Source organism: Myzus persicae, unplaced genomic scaffold, assembly GCF_001856785.1.
Source record: "Myzus persicae strain clone G006 unplaced genomic scaffold, MPER_G0061.0, whole genome shotgun sequence".
In the NCBI taxonomy this organism is placed as follows: Eukaryota; Metazoa; Arthropoda; class Insecta; order Hemiptera; family Aphididae; genus Myzus; species Myzus persicae.
The window spans coordinates 323,697-341,735 of NW_019100814.1; the positions used below are offsets into that span (position 1 = coordinate 323,697).

An 18,039-nucleotide genomic window follows, 5' to 3' on the forward strand; every position below is an offset into this window, starting at 1 on the left:
CACGTGATTTTCGTTCAATACAACTGATTAAAGTAGCTAATAGCTATCATGTTGTACTGTAGCCTCCTGATTTAAAAATAAATCATTATCAATTCATCACAAACTTCACATATTAATTACCGTTAAGAAAATTATAACGATGCCACCCGTCGGTATTGTAGGTCTGCAAGCTACATTAAGATGTTAAAACCTTGATTCTGAAGAATATCATAGAGTTTAGATTTAAAATTATTTCAAATCGTTGGAACTTAATTGGGAAACCCAGGTAACCAATGTGCATATAATTTATATGAGTTATATAATTATATTACCTTTAATTAATGAGAAATATAATTGATTTTGTTGATTGACTCGTCTAACCCCATGCTACTTCAGCCGCTTAACAGGTACAGATATGAAAAATTGATTTTGTTTTCCTTAAAATTTAAATGGATTGCCTATGGGTTCTAAAATGTAGATTGAGCGGCCACGACATTTTAGTAATAGATGATCATATTATTTTAGTTTTAACAAGTCTGCATTCGACCAGTTACACTAAAATGATATAGCAACATTTGAATATTAATAATATGTCAATCAAGTAGTCTTGGGAAGTTGGGACTTTATTATGGCATATTAATTATATTAATTATAATACGACGTCTCGTTCGTTCATGGAAAATATTATTTCGGACATGTATAATGCTGAATGTTATACATTGGGAGTGGGAATATATTAAAAATCATTCGCATATAATATTATGTACTTATTTATATTTACATATGTCTGCGTTATAGCTGCAGGTACTAGACAAAAATATTATCAAAATGAAATATGAATTTATGATTTAATTTTAACTTTATACTACGTTTATTATGCAATTTAGTAGATGGCTGATAAATTTTAACTTCAAAGGTCGAATTCGGATACGAATTCCGATATATTGTGATTTGTGGAGGGCTTGGTCATTGTGGTGGTAATCATTTGGTTCACTTATCCTCATTAATTATTGATATTTTATTAAAATTTCAACAAAATGTTTAACCCACAGACCAAGTTCCCCGTACCTCACAATATCCCAACCTATAAATGAGAAAGAGAACAATATGCAGTCGAACTGTAGTACAACCGGCAAGCCACACAGATTTTGTATAGGCTCCGGCGAATGTGTAATATTATGTGGATCGTGTTTCGCGTCTGGGTCGGTTGCAGGGGGGTGGGGAGCGGGGTGCGGAGATTCGATCGTGTAATTTATTCGATTAGTGTCGGTATTATTATTATTATTATTGTAATAATATTTTCGGTGAGACTACCTGCCCATACCTGTCGTGCCTCCTACCTGCCCATACCTGTCGGCCGAGCGGACATGCCGCCGCCGCCGCCACTGCCATCGGGGAGGTTCGTGTACCGTCGCCGGACGCCGAACCGAAATCATCTGCTTGCCCGGCCGGTACCGCCGCCGCCGCAGCTGCACGCGCCACGCACCGCTAACGGCAGCAGTAGTGTAGACCGGTCGTTGTCGTTGCCGTCGTCGTTTTTGTTCTTGCAGCGGTATCAGTGTTGAACGTGCGTCCGTGCCGAGTGCGAGTGTTGTGTCTTCGTGTCTGTCCGTCGCCAAATAACGAAAAACGAAGCTCACAAATATCGTCATTATTCGTCCGAATTATTTTATTTGTTGCCGTAGCCGCGGTAATTTTGTCACGCCGAGACCGAGCCGGCCGGGTCCGGGGAGCATAATTCGATCGATAACGCCGTTTCCAGTCCTACAACAGTGCAGCGGCGGCCATGCGTTTGACGCCATTCCGCGATTTATAGTGTCGGTGGTGGACGCTCATCCCCTCGCACAATTAAAAAATAATAATAATTGAGAATCTTATATAGTTGACGACTATAACCGTTGCGTACCGGCTACGAACCATTTCGTAGTTCCGTTGCCATTTATCGCCGTTTTTTTTGTTTCGCGAGAATCGCAGTAGCAACCGGATATCCGGAAGCCGAGATGACCCGCAGCCTTTGGTCGCTCACTGTCGTCCTGTGCCTGGCACAGGCGGCCACAACTAGTGCGCCTCCTTCGTGTTACCGAACGTCCAACTACTTCCGGACGCATTTCAACGACACCAGCTACGTATTGGAACAACCAGCTATCTCAAGTAAGTGTTTCGATTTCTCTTCAAAGATTACGCTAACAATTTAAACATTATGTTTTTGCCTCGCTCGTGGCCACTCAAAGTCAGCCAGCGCACTCTGTGATGTGCACCGGCTTGAATAGTCCACAAAAGTCTAGTGCAATAACAAAGGGGTAGGTTGTGTCGATCGTGTAGAAGATTACATTAAAGAAAAAAATTAGTTCAGGGGCGGCCGTGTCCTTCCCCTGACCATTGATAACTACCCACACCACTGTACATATACGCACGTACATCATGCCGGGCACGTGCCCGTTTATATCGATTCGTCATCCGCCGCGGAATACAATTAACTCCTTTGATGCTGCCAAATCTGCCGTCGAATAGGATAAGGGTGGTTGTGTGTACGCGTACAATATTTTTAAAGGGTGACACTATATTGCGCATTTCCGGCCCCTCTACATATACACGCAAGCGGACGTGCGTGCGTGTGCTTGTTTTTCCTTTCTCTCCCTCTTTCTGCAGAGCTCTGTATATTATATTGGACGTTTGCACCACAAAGTTTGAAATCGATTCGATCGAAACACTAAAATGCGCGGACGTTCCGGGCGCGCTCTGATGTTCACTTTTTTCAAATGTATAACCAACAATATTATCTACGATTCGCTTATGTATGGATATTTAAAATGAAGACATCGCCATGTAAAAGTATAGGCAAGCTACTCTAGAATTTGTTTCCAAGGGGTGTGGAGTGGAACAGATACTTTTTGTCCTTGGGCAAAACCTACAGTGTTTAATTCGATAAATAATTTCATTTCATTTAACATATCATCACCAGAGTAGTACACATTGAACTTTTGTTTAAAATAATCTAAGTAAACTTCTGAATAATTAACAATGTTTTAAAAATATTACCTATATAATAATATACCTAACACTCACATAAATTGACGGCGCCTGAAACACCGTTTCTGTGTAGCACCGTATTGTATTGAGTAGATATAAAGAGTAACAATAAATGTATGTAGAAAATTTACAAAATAAGTACAACAATAATGTTATAATCACGCGTCCTTGCCATAATCTACACTTGATATTACATGTTACTGTGATTGATATCAGTTTTGCAGAGAATTTTAGAAAGGTCATTTCAATATTATCAAGAATTAATATCACGTTTTCGTAGGTATAATAATGTATGACGTCGGAACATACGTTTAAGCGTTCTGATGCATCCATTTGCAGAGCAATATACCGATAGTTAACTCGATTAAAGTCTGTAATGGGATATAGTTTCGCTCAGATTTTTTCATTCGCCGGTCATTCCACTATTTGCTCCCGTTCTCAATTAATTTTCAAAACATTCAAAGTAGGAAATTAATTATGAAAGCACGGATTTTTAGTTTACGAGTACCAGTCAAGCTCTGGTCAATTTATAGATCGATAAAAGCATTATAAAATGTTAAATCTTATCTTAATGTATCTAAAAATAATCTACTGGTCTAACTGTAAACATTAATTGTAATATAATCATTTAATTTAATGACATGTATTTATGCATTTACGAAGATGAGTCAAAAACAAATTAGTGAAGTCAGAGAGAGAAAACAAATAGTAGGTACCAAATCTGACATCCTCTTAATACTTTCCGATATAATTTACTTGGTAGGGGTATATTAGGTATTCAGTAAATATTTATAAATTTAAAAATCATTCGTCTTGTACATTTGTTTGTAATATACTCGTAATACGTAGATATGTGTAAAATTAAACGATAACCGACAATGGTTGCGATATTACGTTTGTGGTATACAACACAGCAACCGCAAATAGGATTATAATAATATACATCATAGGTATAAAGTCGATTTGTACGGGTTCGAAACAATCCAAGTAGGTACACGGCAACTACCCAAATAGACGCAGCTGGTATGATTCGCTTATTAGTATATTATTTTCGTTTATATATAAGTATCGTTTATGGAAAGTAATATGTAAATAGTATATTATGCCAACGTAGCTTACATCGTAATTATCTCGAATTTAGCACTGCAGAAAAAATGTAAGTATAAAAAAAGAACTAAAATACGAGGATAAAATTTTTTTTTTTTCAAAAACGAATGGTATTTATTGATATATTTTTTTTATTTCATTAACGACATTTTTTTCTGCCGTTCTTATCTGCTGCTGCTGCTTCTTCCAACCACCGCCAGTTTTTCCGTGTAAACAATGCGTCATCACTGAGGTATGTCGGGAATGAAACGATCCATGTGGAATGTCCCCGTCTCCCAAATATATTGGCTGGCAAACCTTGTACCCGATGGACTAATATAACAGAAAAGGGTTGTCTCTGGAATGGCAATATAACTATAACTGGAAATGGGAGATAACCAAACTGGAGTTTATCTGGCTTTACACGTACGTGCACGGCACGGCGGCGCACACACTGCATACTATAAAATATGTATATATAGGTTGTACATACGTTGTAAAATACACATTTTTGTTTTTATAAAATAAATAGATAAAAGTATCGTAAAAGGTATATAACGAGTACGATAGACGCAGTAATTCAACAATGACGAAAACGACAGAACACCATTTTAGGGGACAATAAATGATGAAAATAACATTGTTATTAGGTAGAGACGGTAGAGTCATAATAATATTATAGTTACAGAGCCATGATTTAACATTTTACTAAGCCCAGGAATAAAGCATATCCATTTTTTTTTCAAAATAGAAGAAAAACCCTTTAAATTAGATTGCGATGAAAAAACAGTATTGATGACATAATATTTTATACGTATCAAACATATCAATATATAATTTTATAGCTAAAAACTATTGAGGAATAACCAGGATCAGGATCAGTTTTTACCATCTTGTGTGGATGCAGCTTAAAATACTTAAATTATTACGTTAGTATATAATTCTCTATTGCATTACCAAACGTTCAATGTCAAATTTATTGAAATCATTTAAATTTAATTCTGGATATTTAAAAATTGTTAAAAAATCGTTCTTCATCTTTTCATATCAGTACTACTGTTCGAAGTACACCAATGTTATACGAATATCTTAAATTATCACGTTAGATATTAAATTGAGTTCATCGTTTGTTTATCTTTCCAGCTATTTTAACTAATCTTAGCATTTATTATTTGGAATCATCGTTGCTATCATAATCATATCGCCTTTTGATTACGTGTACATATGATTCATCCAAACTATAGTTTATATATTTGCGGGCTTGTTTAAATTCAAATGAATATAATTTAAATTTAAATTAATGTTTCTGGCAAAATACAAAGATAATACTTGAATGTATTCTAAATAATTACAATGTATAAATATTTAAACGCATTTATTCAAGTATTTAAAATTTTAAAACATTTTAAACTGCTCTTCTTTAAGCCCCACAGGGTAATTTCAAGTGGTTTTTTTTAAGGTCTGTGAGCAACAAGTGACTGAATAATAATAATACATTTGACTCTTCTACGAACACACGAATTAACGCTTCTGAATAAAAGCAATTCTTATCCACTTCATAAAAAAATGACTAAATAAACAAAAGAAGGACTCTTTTGTCTGCTTTTTTTTACTTGTAAGTAATTTGTGTAATTAAAATTATTGTACATAAAAGCATTTATAAAGCATTGTTTTTATAGAACTTAACACATGGATGACGTAGATTTCGAAAACCACACATTAACTTGATCCAATTTAAGATTTCAGACGAATCGATCATTATGATTGTTATTGTTGTGTGTAAAAAGTAAAACTGGTGTAAACACTGTTGTAAATTAATTGTAACGAAATAATAGTTTCATTCGATTATTAACGAGATAATTAATATTGGCGAACGCTAGCATACTCATATCTAATGTATAGCTATACCTATATAATTTATATTTATAAAACACAAAAGACATTTCAATATTCATTGCTAATATTTTCTTTCAAATCAAATCAAAATAAATTACAGTGAAACTTTCAAGCTCAGTTTTATAGTCTGAACTTATGAATAACGATCGATTGTGTCTTGGATTATAATATCATACAACGAATGTAATTTAACGAACAATTAAAAATTCTGGATTAAAAATACGGTTTCCTGTTAATTTACCTATTTTAAGTCTAAAGACATCAAATATGAAAACCAATTTTACATAATGTACAAATAAAATGAAAAAATCATTATCCTGCTTGCTATAGTTACCTGCAAAAGTTACATCTATAATTTAATAAAAACACATAATATTTTAATAATCATTGACGGTCTGCTGGCTTAATGGAAAAAATTATTTTCTTATTAATATTCCATAAATTCGTACCTTTATTATGTACAATGAATAATGATTGAATGATGCCCGTGCTTTAATTCTCGTCGTCGACAATCATAATATAATTACATACACCTTCAAATGTAAACCTAATGCAATTACGAATGTTAAATGAAGAGTATTACTGCCCCCCTCACTTCACCTTGTGATGTAATTAACGCCTAGGATCGTATACACATATTATATATATATAATAATGATATATATATCATCCGATGGGAACAATCGTTTTTATTATTATGTTCTCTGCCGTCAGATCCAACTGGAATTTTGAACAAACATTTTTTTTTTATTGTGATTATTTCATATACGCACTGAGTCACTTCGGGGCAAAGTGAAAATCGTCGCAATTACCACTAAAAGCCGTGTACACGATTTTTTTTAAAAGTTTTTTTTTATTCCTATTTTATTTGATTGGCCATTTTGACACGTCATCGTGAAATTACACACGGATAGCGAGCGCAATAATAACCGTAATGACGGAATGTTTTCTCGTGTGTACGTTATAATATTATATAGGTACGTATTTACGCGTTGAAGGGCCGCATTATAGACTGCTGCATCAGCTAAGAGCTGTTTAATGGAACGGACGCTTGTGGCCGTCCGGTCACGTTCTCTGTATGTATATATAATATATATAATATATAAACTTAAACATAAAAAAAACTTAATGCTTGTGCTCGTGTGTTATAAATCTCTGTCTTCAATATTTATATGCATCTTATACGACGTGTCTCTTACGCGCGAGATGTGGTTTTCCGGTGTCAAAAAATAAATAAAATAATAAAATCGTCCTCTTCGTAATGTCTATAACTATATAATTTTCATATTATATCTAATGTGCCCATTTTATTATGCGTTTTTCGGATGTCTTGCGTTCGTCCGTATCTTATACGTATTATATAATACTCAGCAGCCGGTCCATCATCGGTGCCCGGTTTCTAGTCGGCCGCTGTTATCGGTCGCAGAGATCGAATATAAGACCGTACAGAAGATGGTACGTGTACGCGACAGTCGTTTCGTACACGTCGGATCAGCCGACACGTATACTCTCTGTGGACATATTTTGTACATTTGTACCTACACCATCTTATTATAGTCGTGCAGACGATGGTGTGTGTCGAAGATAAGGCAGAAATATAGACTGCGCCTGAACCGCGACATCGCCGTCTCAGCCGTGCGACACGAGATGAAAAATTTAAAATAATAATAAAATATGTATAATACCCATCTACATAATATTATCCATTGTCATATATATACATAAATGTGTAACCTGGGTCGTCACGCCGCGTAACTGTCGGGCTGTTAAAAAAACAAAAAAATAATATAGTAAAAACGATACTATATGTATACCACCACCGCCGTCGCGTGTTTGTCTTTCTGGTCTGTTTCTCACAAAACGTCATCGTGGGACGACGGCGACGTTTACTCGATATGTGAAGTGTTGCGTGCAAATCTCGAGATCTCGACTCGTGTGAGTATAATATATTCTACTTATACATAAACGGTTTTGTATTTTGTTTCTTCTTCGTTCGTTCCTGTCGTCATTAAAACTGGCGCAGAGTCTTATATGTTCATCAGCAGGATACGTTGTACTATATGTACCTACAATAATATATTGTCCACTGTCGCTAGGATCCATCGACTGACTCTATACAAACGCGTATTCGCTATGCAGATGTCATAATATTACTTTATGAAAACGATATACGAGTAATCCGGTTATCTGCGAGAAAATTGTTTTAAATTGGAGCGCTTTGTCCCGCCTGAACGTATCATTAGTATTATTTATATTATGTGTCGTTTAGTGACAGTAAAAAATGAAATTGTGTTCCAACAAAAGATTTTTAGATATCATATTTGTAAACAGTGCGCATGGCGTTGAATAGTAATGCTGGATTACTGAACAATTTATTATCTACCGAGATGTATTTAACGTCCCTTTTGCTATAATTTATCTACAACTATAGGTATGCATAAACCTATTATACATACATAGGCATGTATATAGTTGAATGAGAATTAGAGTGCTTTCCTTTTAGAACCGTTAAACATTGTGTTATTGTATGAGATAAGATGTGAATTATGTTTTTGGACGTACAATAAAATTCATACCAGTCGTATCTATTTAGATTTGGTTAAACAAATTTTCTGGTACAGTAACGTTTTTTTATCGCTAATCGTTATCAATTCGTGTATCTCATACGTCATGTTTTGCCTCTTTTTTTCGTAATCATACGATCGTTGAATCCAAATGATCACGATGTATTGAATCTCGATTCCGGTACAATACATAACGTTGTATAAAAAATGTGCTCTAGGGGGTTCAAGACCCCCGTCCCCCTGAAACAAAGGATTTACGTCCGAAAATATATCTACCACCGGAAACCCATTCTTCCGGTCACACTCCCGCGGTTCGTCCTGCGGTCCAACGTTTATTCGTTCCCTGAATCCACAATAGGAATTTCGGCTCCACCCCGTTCTCACTGTTTTTGGGCGTGCCACAAAATACAATCAGCATATTAATAATAAATACTGCATTAATGGCCGAGGTTATTGAAGGTCCGGTAATATAATATACTCATCACGAGTGCAGGCTGAAAAGACGGACATCGTCGTAATGGATATACACGCGCGTAAATATAATAAATACACGTTTTTTCCTACTCTTCCTCCTTCTCCTTGTGTTTGAACACCGCACATACAGCCGCGTGGATACTGGACTGCAGGTATATAATATATATATATATATATCTAAGTCTATGGTGTACATACACACGGACCATGGGAGTCCGTTCTGAATACCAAATCTCTTTCTTTCTCCGTCTGTGTCTGTATGTTTCACTCTCTCTCTCTCCCCGTGGATACGCATTGACCGTAATGGTGAATTACGGGCCGACATATTGAATGAGATTTTTCAGTGGTACTCATTAGCCGCCGTTATTATATCATATATACATAATATTATACACATCGCCGGAACGTATATACAGAACGATCAAGTGTGACGCGAAATGATCGCATCCGTCGCCCTTGCGTTCACTAATACATGTCTATATTTATAATTCTATATATACCGTAGATACCTATATCAAACTTACATTAAACATGGTTGTGAGTACAAGTTTTTGAATTCAATATTATATATCATGTATAAAGCTCGTTCAATCGTTGTTTTCAATATATCTAATATATAATCTTGACGATTTTACACGTCAATGGGGATGAATATACCTTATGATAATCCATCGCGAGCTATATACGCTCATACTTAATACAATATGTGTCTATACAAGATCTGCCATCGTTATATGTAGGACATAATACTATATATATACATACACGATTTGAAATAAGTGCATTGCAATTATATATATAGAAAAATGCTGTCTTATTATCTATGAATAGATTATAAAGAATTTTGAGTATGAATGAAATTCGCTGCAGTATATTATACTTATACTTTATGGATCGTAAAAAATGTTTGAGCGAGTTTAAAGTGAATCATATATTATCAAACAGAGTTAGCAGTTATACCACATTATACTTTCTATATTAAAATATGCACGTAGGACGTAAGACGGGGTTCCTTTTAAGTTCGGACTTGGGTGTGTAACAATCGCAAACCGTTAGCGAAGTCTAAAAGACACAGGGAAAATAGTGAAGTGCTCTTTTGAACATTTCCCTAGACGGCGGTATATACTCTATCATATTTCTTCAAAAAAAAAAAAAAGAACACACACAAGCGCCGCGCCGCCGTGCACAGCGAGAGTGCAGCCCATTGAATTCGTCTGCTTGCAGTAAAAGGGATACATAATAATATATATTGTTATACACATCATATACATATATAATAAACATCGCGTTTTAAACAACATGATATATATATACCGGAGATCATTGTGCTCGCAATAGTACCTATATATATATTATATTATGATCTATTACGGCGTACCCGAGTTCTCTCTCGCGGGGTGGTCGGCGGCGGTGGAGGTCGTATCAAGACCTAAAGATAAATTCCTCGGGACTATAAAAAAAAAAAATAATTAGCTCGTAAACCTCAATTACTGCGTGTTCATTGATCGCACTGCGTTCGCTCTGTATATATATACATATTTATATATATATATTATATAATACATCTATGTGTGATTTTTATCCTCCCGCGTGTGTCCGCGGCGTGACCCCTCTCCGCCTCCGGCATCATTTACCGCACATATTGTCTAGTCATCCCGAGCCGGTCGCTGTGCACTGCAGTATATTATAGGTGTATAGGTATAATACGCCTCGCGTACACAAATAATCTTTTGTTCCCATAACTGCATTTAAACACAATGCTCGGCGGCTCGTCTTTCTCACTCGGCGTGCGTGGACGGACTGCAGCGCCGCCGCTCTGGTTCCCGTCGTAGTACTAGTAGTATATATAATATTATATACATATAACGCGTATAGTATATAGACCGCAGTGCATGTATACATGTAAGGTAGTGTGTGTGTGTGTGTGTGTGTGTGTGTGTGTGTGTGTGTGTGTGTGTGTGTGTGTGTGTGTTTGTGTACATGTATATGGGTACCTGCATCTTCGGGCTCCTCGGAGATTAAATCATTACACCATCATTACATATTTGAAAACATTAACCGTAACAAATGACAATGGCGCAGGCCTCTGATGGAATTTGACCGAGAAAACGGTGGGAAAGTCATCGGAACCTTTTTTTTTTCTGTATTTATTTTAATTCGGTTGTTATTAGCTAGGCGTGCTTTTCATTCTTACCGTTGGTTTTTTTGTTGCTGTTCTCCTTTCAGACGGCGTTTATAGGGTGGTCCCGACACGCGTCACATTATAAATACATAGACGTTCGTGTATGTCTATATACTACGTGTTGTATAATTACCACGCGTCTGGTGGCAATGCGCAAAATCGAGAGTTTTCGTTACGTACGTCGATCCGCACCTGCTTCGGTATTATTTCCAGACTTCCAGTCGATTTATGTTTATTGCCCTATCCGGTTCTGAGCGGAATAATATTAAAATACCACAGTTTTCGTGTATAACGGACACATCGCGACAAGGTCCCTCCCGTTATATTGTGCAGGTGGTTATAAATCACTAGAACATTTCTGTAAACCCAATCGTCGTGCCCGCTGGTGATTTTCTCAAATTGTGCCGATACACCTTGGCCGTAGTCGTCTTTTTCACTAACAGTGCGTGTAAACATTGCGCTAAAATGTAAAGCCTCGAACAAGCACCTCGGGTTTAAATGGTTTTATATTGCTGCAATTTCGGTTGGTATTCCACCGATACAACAATATTAAATCTATCAGCTGATGACAATATAATATTATTACGCATAATAGTATGTACTGTACGAGTGTATAATATTACTACCGATTATTATTCCCTATTCAAGTGTTTATAACACCGTTTAAAGAAAAACAAAATATTTCCACAAAAATGTCTCGTAGGTATTATAAGAACATGCACTTATCCATTATTATTGAACTTATTTTCGCTGTTCCTTAATCCTAACAATGCACATAATATATTATTATATACGTTGGTATTCGTTTGTTAACTGTGTTCATTATAACATAACGTATGCTCGTTTCCATTCAAGTGGACGCTAGTCAAAATTTTCACGGTCCACATGATTTAAGAAGGACCTCAGCTACATTGAATGGCCGCGTCGAATCAAAATCGCGGGGACACATTAGTGATACATGGCAGTTTTCTGCTTAAAGAACTCGAGAGAAAATTATTACAAACAGCGGCGTTTAAAACGTTATTATATCCGCGATGGCAAAGATCCCGATGATGCGGGTTCACCCCGGCAGAAAAACACCTTTATTATCCCCGCATATTATAATATAGCATTCCTCCGGGGCCACCTGGATACCACGTCATTGGACCCGAAGAGAGGGTGGTCTCTAAGAATTTCCCCGTAGTATAATGTTCATCAGCTGCAGCCGAACCTAAGCCGATTGGTCACGTGCGTACTACCGCGATTCCGTGGCTAATTGCACCGGTCTCCTCCGGGGTGTATGGCGCGATTGAAACATCACGCCGCTGTCGACGGAACACACACGCACACACGCATACACACTCACGCGGACACCCGGTATATAAAAATCGTCATGTGCGGTAAAAACCGGATTTAGTCTTGGTATCGAACGAACTTTAGAGAAGAAGAAGAATATTTGAGGAGAAAAAGAAATAAACATGCGTTTAACACCAGTCATCTATATCAGTATAATGTATATCCATCTGTACATATATATGTATATAAATTTGTTATCCGCCGGATTGGTAATGGATGATGGTCGTGTTAATGGACACATTATATTATTTGTCGTCCTGTTTTTATCTTGGTCGTGACAAATTATTACTCCCTGCGGCCGTGGGGGTTGACACGGGGCGTATATATACATATATGATGATGTTGTAAAATTAATGAGAAACGAATCCGTCGTTGAGGCACGCGATCCTCTCGAGGAACAAGTCCGACGGTCACCGCAGCAACTGCAGAGTACCTATATTATTTTATGTATATACGTAATAGGTAGGTACTTGGAATGATTTTTTGTTTTTTGCATCGTACACTGCACGATGTTATTATGTCATCAATAACACATTTATATGTAAATATTTTAAAATTTAAATCTTCATATTAGTAAATTAAAATATAATTTTCGCATTTCGACATTTGTGTGTTAACTATAGTCTATAATATTCTACAATCGTATTTTCAGATTTTATCATTTACTATGTTTGAATTATCTCTACTATAAAAGCGGGTCCCGATTTTTTGTTACGCATACAAATCCGTTCAATGTATCTTCACCGAATTGTTTACTGTTATACCCGACAGTCTACTGAAGGTCTTAGTACCACTCGAGAATAAAAAATAAGTATAGAATTCTTGAAAAATTAAAAAAACAAAGCTAATTTTTGGGGCCATTCTGCGAGATCTATTTATCTTTTTTTTCATTTTTTTTTCACGGAGTTGTTCCAAATACCCTCCTGAATTTTTTTAATTAAAGAGGACATCACAGAGAAGGTTTTAGACATAAATATAGTCCGATAAAGTTAATAAACAAGTAGTTATTATTAAATAATTAAAATAAACTTGTAAATTGTGTACCCATGTATACATATTGCGGCACGGCGGCCCTCTGGTTTTTAGCTATCTGCAAACTGAACTTTTTTCCATTGTGTGTGTTTTATCGGCGCGTGTAGACAATATGAATTCTTCCTAAAAGTAAAATTAACTTTTATCATACATCTATCATATGTCAAGTTCATATCCGGTTAGTTGTTAGGTTGATGTGACTGATTATTCCCCTGATTATTCTGTAAGCAATAGGTACTTTTAATTTGCATTACAAACATCACATTGCAAACAATAAGCTTGCATCACTCATGTTATCAATATTTTTTTGTTCTGACTTTTTTTATGTTGACGAGTGCAATACACCATCTTGAAACAAATTTTACGTTTACATTCATTTTTATAAATACATTCCTCAGGGTCATTGTGCAGTATCGTCGGGTAGATAATATTACAATATGAGATGTATATAGTAACAGATTTACACTACTCTGCATACAGTTATTCAATTGCTCTTCATATGAAAAAAAAACGTGGCAAGATAGATAGGCAGGGTTTGTGGAGCCACGAAAAAGCCCCACAATTTGCAAACAACTATCCACGGTGGTGTATCACGCGAGTGGCAGCTAGTATTATAATAACGGTTTTGTTGTAAATTCAAAAATGTATAACTTGTACAGTTTTTCGATTTTGATTTTTGGCATAAATAAAATATAAAAACTTATTTTTAAGACGTAGCCTCTTAGTAGGTACCATAATAGTTTGGAACATATCGGATTTCTGCAAAACGATAGTGGGATAAAAAGTTATTCGCGAGTACAATCGCACCCCTTATCGTATATATATAAAATATACTATAACCTCGTTAAACTTTGAAAGGCTTCAATGGGTCCCTACTCCTTATATTTCTCGTATATATAATGTGTTCATACATTATATATGTGTGTGTTAATAATTGGCATAGTTTGAGGGGAATGCGTTGAAAACAAGTCAGTATTAAGTCTTTACATTGTGCGTTCACGTGGATCCATTATTGAGCGTTAAGTACGACGAAATAATGTGCAGAGTGTACGTATATTGTATGTGTGTGTGTATTATGTAGAAGGGTTCTGTGCAAAGTTAACACGTCCAAAACTTTCGTCAACAACTAATTTGCCATAATATTTAGTGCCGTGTGTTTGATTCAATATCAGATGTATACATATATACTATACACCTCCCTACCATATATATTAACATTTGTAGTGCAAATCGTTTTTTCTGCCACCGCGACGTAAGATTTATTATTATTAGTATTATTTTACATTCGTATAAAACCGCTGCGTACACGTATAATATATCTATTTATATTATGTATTAATTAACAAAACCTGTTTTTAAAATTGAAATTATCAAAATGATTTTAAAATTCATCGTTGTACTAATAATAATAAATAAACGTACACGTATTAATTACAAATGTTGTGTTAGAATTTTTCACAATTTAATTATTGAGAGCAACAAGTTTAGTATTTTTTTCTTGTTTTAAATTATTTTAACCATTGCATATACTGGTATTATTTATATTCGTACTCGATATAACCATATTGGTCTCACTACCGATTTATACGATTACGCCGCGGCCGTATGTAAATTTAAAATGTAAACGACCTCACATTTTACAATCGAAAATTCATATACGCAACACCCGGTTTTTGCTGTCGCGTAAAAAAAACTAAAAACAATGCTCAGCATACTGTAATAATACGAGATAACTGCAATATATTATACCCATATTTTCCTACGTGTGGATTTCTAGTCTCGTTATTCGGAGCGCTAAAATACGACGTGTTCTGTGGGACAATAAATCAACTACTACCATAATATTATAACACGCGGAAACTGAACCGAAAAGTCAAGTTTGTGTATAATAAAATATTATGCGTATGACGTATACGGTCACTTGCCACCGCTCGTGGTAGACATATTACAGACATCATTCCAGTGCAGAGCTGCAATGATATAATAATAAAACAGAGTTTGGCCATAAAAGCCGTTTTTTATTTCCTTGTTTTTCTTCTTTTTTACTTAATTTTTTTCACTCACTAATTGCTCACATCAAACCGTCCGCGTCGTATACATTATATTACTATACTTTATTGATTAGCCTCGTTCGCCTACGCTCCAGGTATAATACCATATAATAATACTGTATGGGTACGAACAGTAATATCGTTTATTCGACTCTCTCCCACACCGCCGATACGATCTGTCGGCTACCATCGACGGAGACGTGGGCGTCGGGATTCCTATTTTTTCTTCTTCTTTTCTCCTGCAACAAAGAATGCGCCGATGTGTACAACGAATCTTGTATACAAATCGCTTGGTTTCGTAATTATTTTCATAAAGACACCACTGCTATTATTATAATACTATATTATGCGTACGATATAATGTTGTTCGTTTCCTTAATTCGACGTCGTGTTTAAATTTATGCAACGCGCATTTCGAACACAATTAAATAAGCGATTTGTATTTATCGATTAATTATACGTTATTAGTACCCACACACACACACACACACACACACACACACACACAAGACTATACGCGTACCAAACAAACGAATACACAAATAATAATAAACAGTAATATTTTTGACGTTTCGTGTCGGACTTTACTTATGTGTATAATGATCGACACTAATGCTAGGTAGTTGATGTACTATGCAGTCGAACGTTGAAGGGTCGTACAATAATAGCGGTCCCCTCGAACTGATGTCGTTTTAATACATATTATTATAAAATTAATTGTACATAAAAAATTGTATAGTATGGTATGATTCACTGTCTTAACGTTTTCGATGGGAGACTTTGTACAGTACTATCTGGTACCTAAGTATAGAATATAACATGCATGTAGACAATAATGTAATAAATGTGATATCGACCAAAATAATTAATATTTTCTCGCGTACGCCTAAATACCTATTATATTGTCCGGCGTGGGTTTTGCTTATAATTCGAGTGCACATTATAATACATTTATTTTTCGCAAAGATTCTCCGCTGGCTATAGTTTAATCCGTTCGGTGTTATACGTGGTGACGCAATGAAATATGTAGTGTTGAGAAACACGTAGGTAGCGTGTGTATACATTAACACCGACCGCTTCAGAGGTTAAGACTTGTATATAATATGTATATAGGCAAGTATATAAAAAACATATATCTTGTACCTATATATGTACGTACTGTACACACACGTCGAAAAAGTAAAGCCCGCGCGTACGACCATTAGACATCTGCGCCGACATCCGATATGGCCGTGTAGTCGTGTTAATCGCAAAAAATATAATACATTTTAATTCATCCGTACGCCTTTAACCGGATTATAAAAGCACATCGTGCTTATGGTTAGAAGTTGTATATATGTTTAATACTTACTCAGGTACTTAGGTATTCGAAAGGTATGGGAAAATAACCGCATTAAAAAAAATATTATTTTAATTACATTTCAATACGAGTGTATGAACAAATTTAAACGTCCAAATCATAAACTCGTCGACGTATCACTCATGCATTCATGATATAGGTACCTACATCCTACGTTTGTTATAGAGGCGATTCGCCACTGCAGAGTGTATTATATTATATAGCAAGTATCGTTGTCGATTTCCTTTTCACGCATTTGCACGCGTTAATTTTTGTATTTACGATATTGTGAAAAAATAATTAAAGATTGTCAGAAGTGGAATTAAAACGTACATCAGACGATGCGATGATGATATGCGTGTTCGATCCAAACATAATAGGTGTATTCTATACGAAATAAAATAATAAATAGAAGTATTAAACCATACGTTGAAGCCATCGTCGTGACGTCGTATTATATATAATATTATAATAATAATGTTTTAATATTATATGCTATTATGTAGTATTATATGTATATGTATATATTGTATACGCGATGTTTCAGTGTCTGCGCGTGAGAACGATGTAATATATTATAATACAGCTGCACTGGAATAGCGCCAACCGCGTGTACATTATTATTATGTAGTAAACGCGTGTTAATGATTGTCAAAAATTCGTAGTTTTTTTTTTTATAAGTCTCGTAAAATGTTAACACTTCGAGCGTAAAATTAAGATCGAAATAAACCGAACCCGCGTCGCGTTTAGACCTCGTTTTTTCGCGACATAATTTATTAGTTACACCGCACGTATATCTTATGTTATTATTATTATTCAGACGATTTGTGGTGGCCTGCAACGTATTACACAGTTGACGACGACAAAGACGTATGTCGTATGTGTAGGTATATCGCCGAGTGTTTGGCACGATTCGCTGCTGCTGGGACGAACACTATAAAATAAAACATTATAAATTTACTTTTTATTATATATATATATATTAATACCTATACCTTTTAAATATTTTTTTGAATGTATATAATGCATCGAAATGTATTTACTCTTCGAAACTATAATATGCTTGAGGTG

General features: G+C 35.5%; 1 protein-coding gene across 1 annotated transcript in view; it reads left to right on the forward strand.

Moving 5' to 3' along the window:
- Positions 1-1,455: 1,455 nt before the first annotated feature.
- LOC111026239 (glypican-6-like) overlaps positions 1,456-18,039 on the forward strand; it is a 57,200-nt gene continuing 40,616 nt past the window's right edge. The window contains exon 1 of the mRNA XM_022304277.1: positions 1,456-2,130. Coding sequence (XP_022159969.1) covers positions 1,980-2,130 — 151 coding nt within the window. The 5' untranslated portion in view covers positions 1,456-1,979. The remainder of the gene's footprint in view (positions 2,131-18,039) is intronic.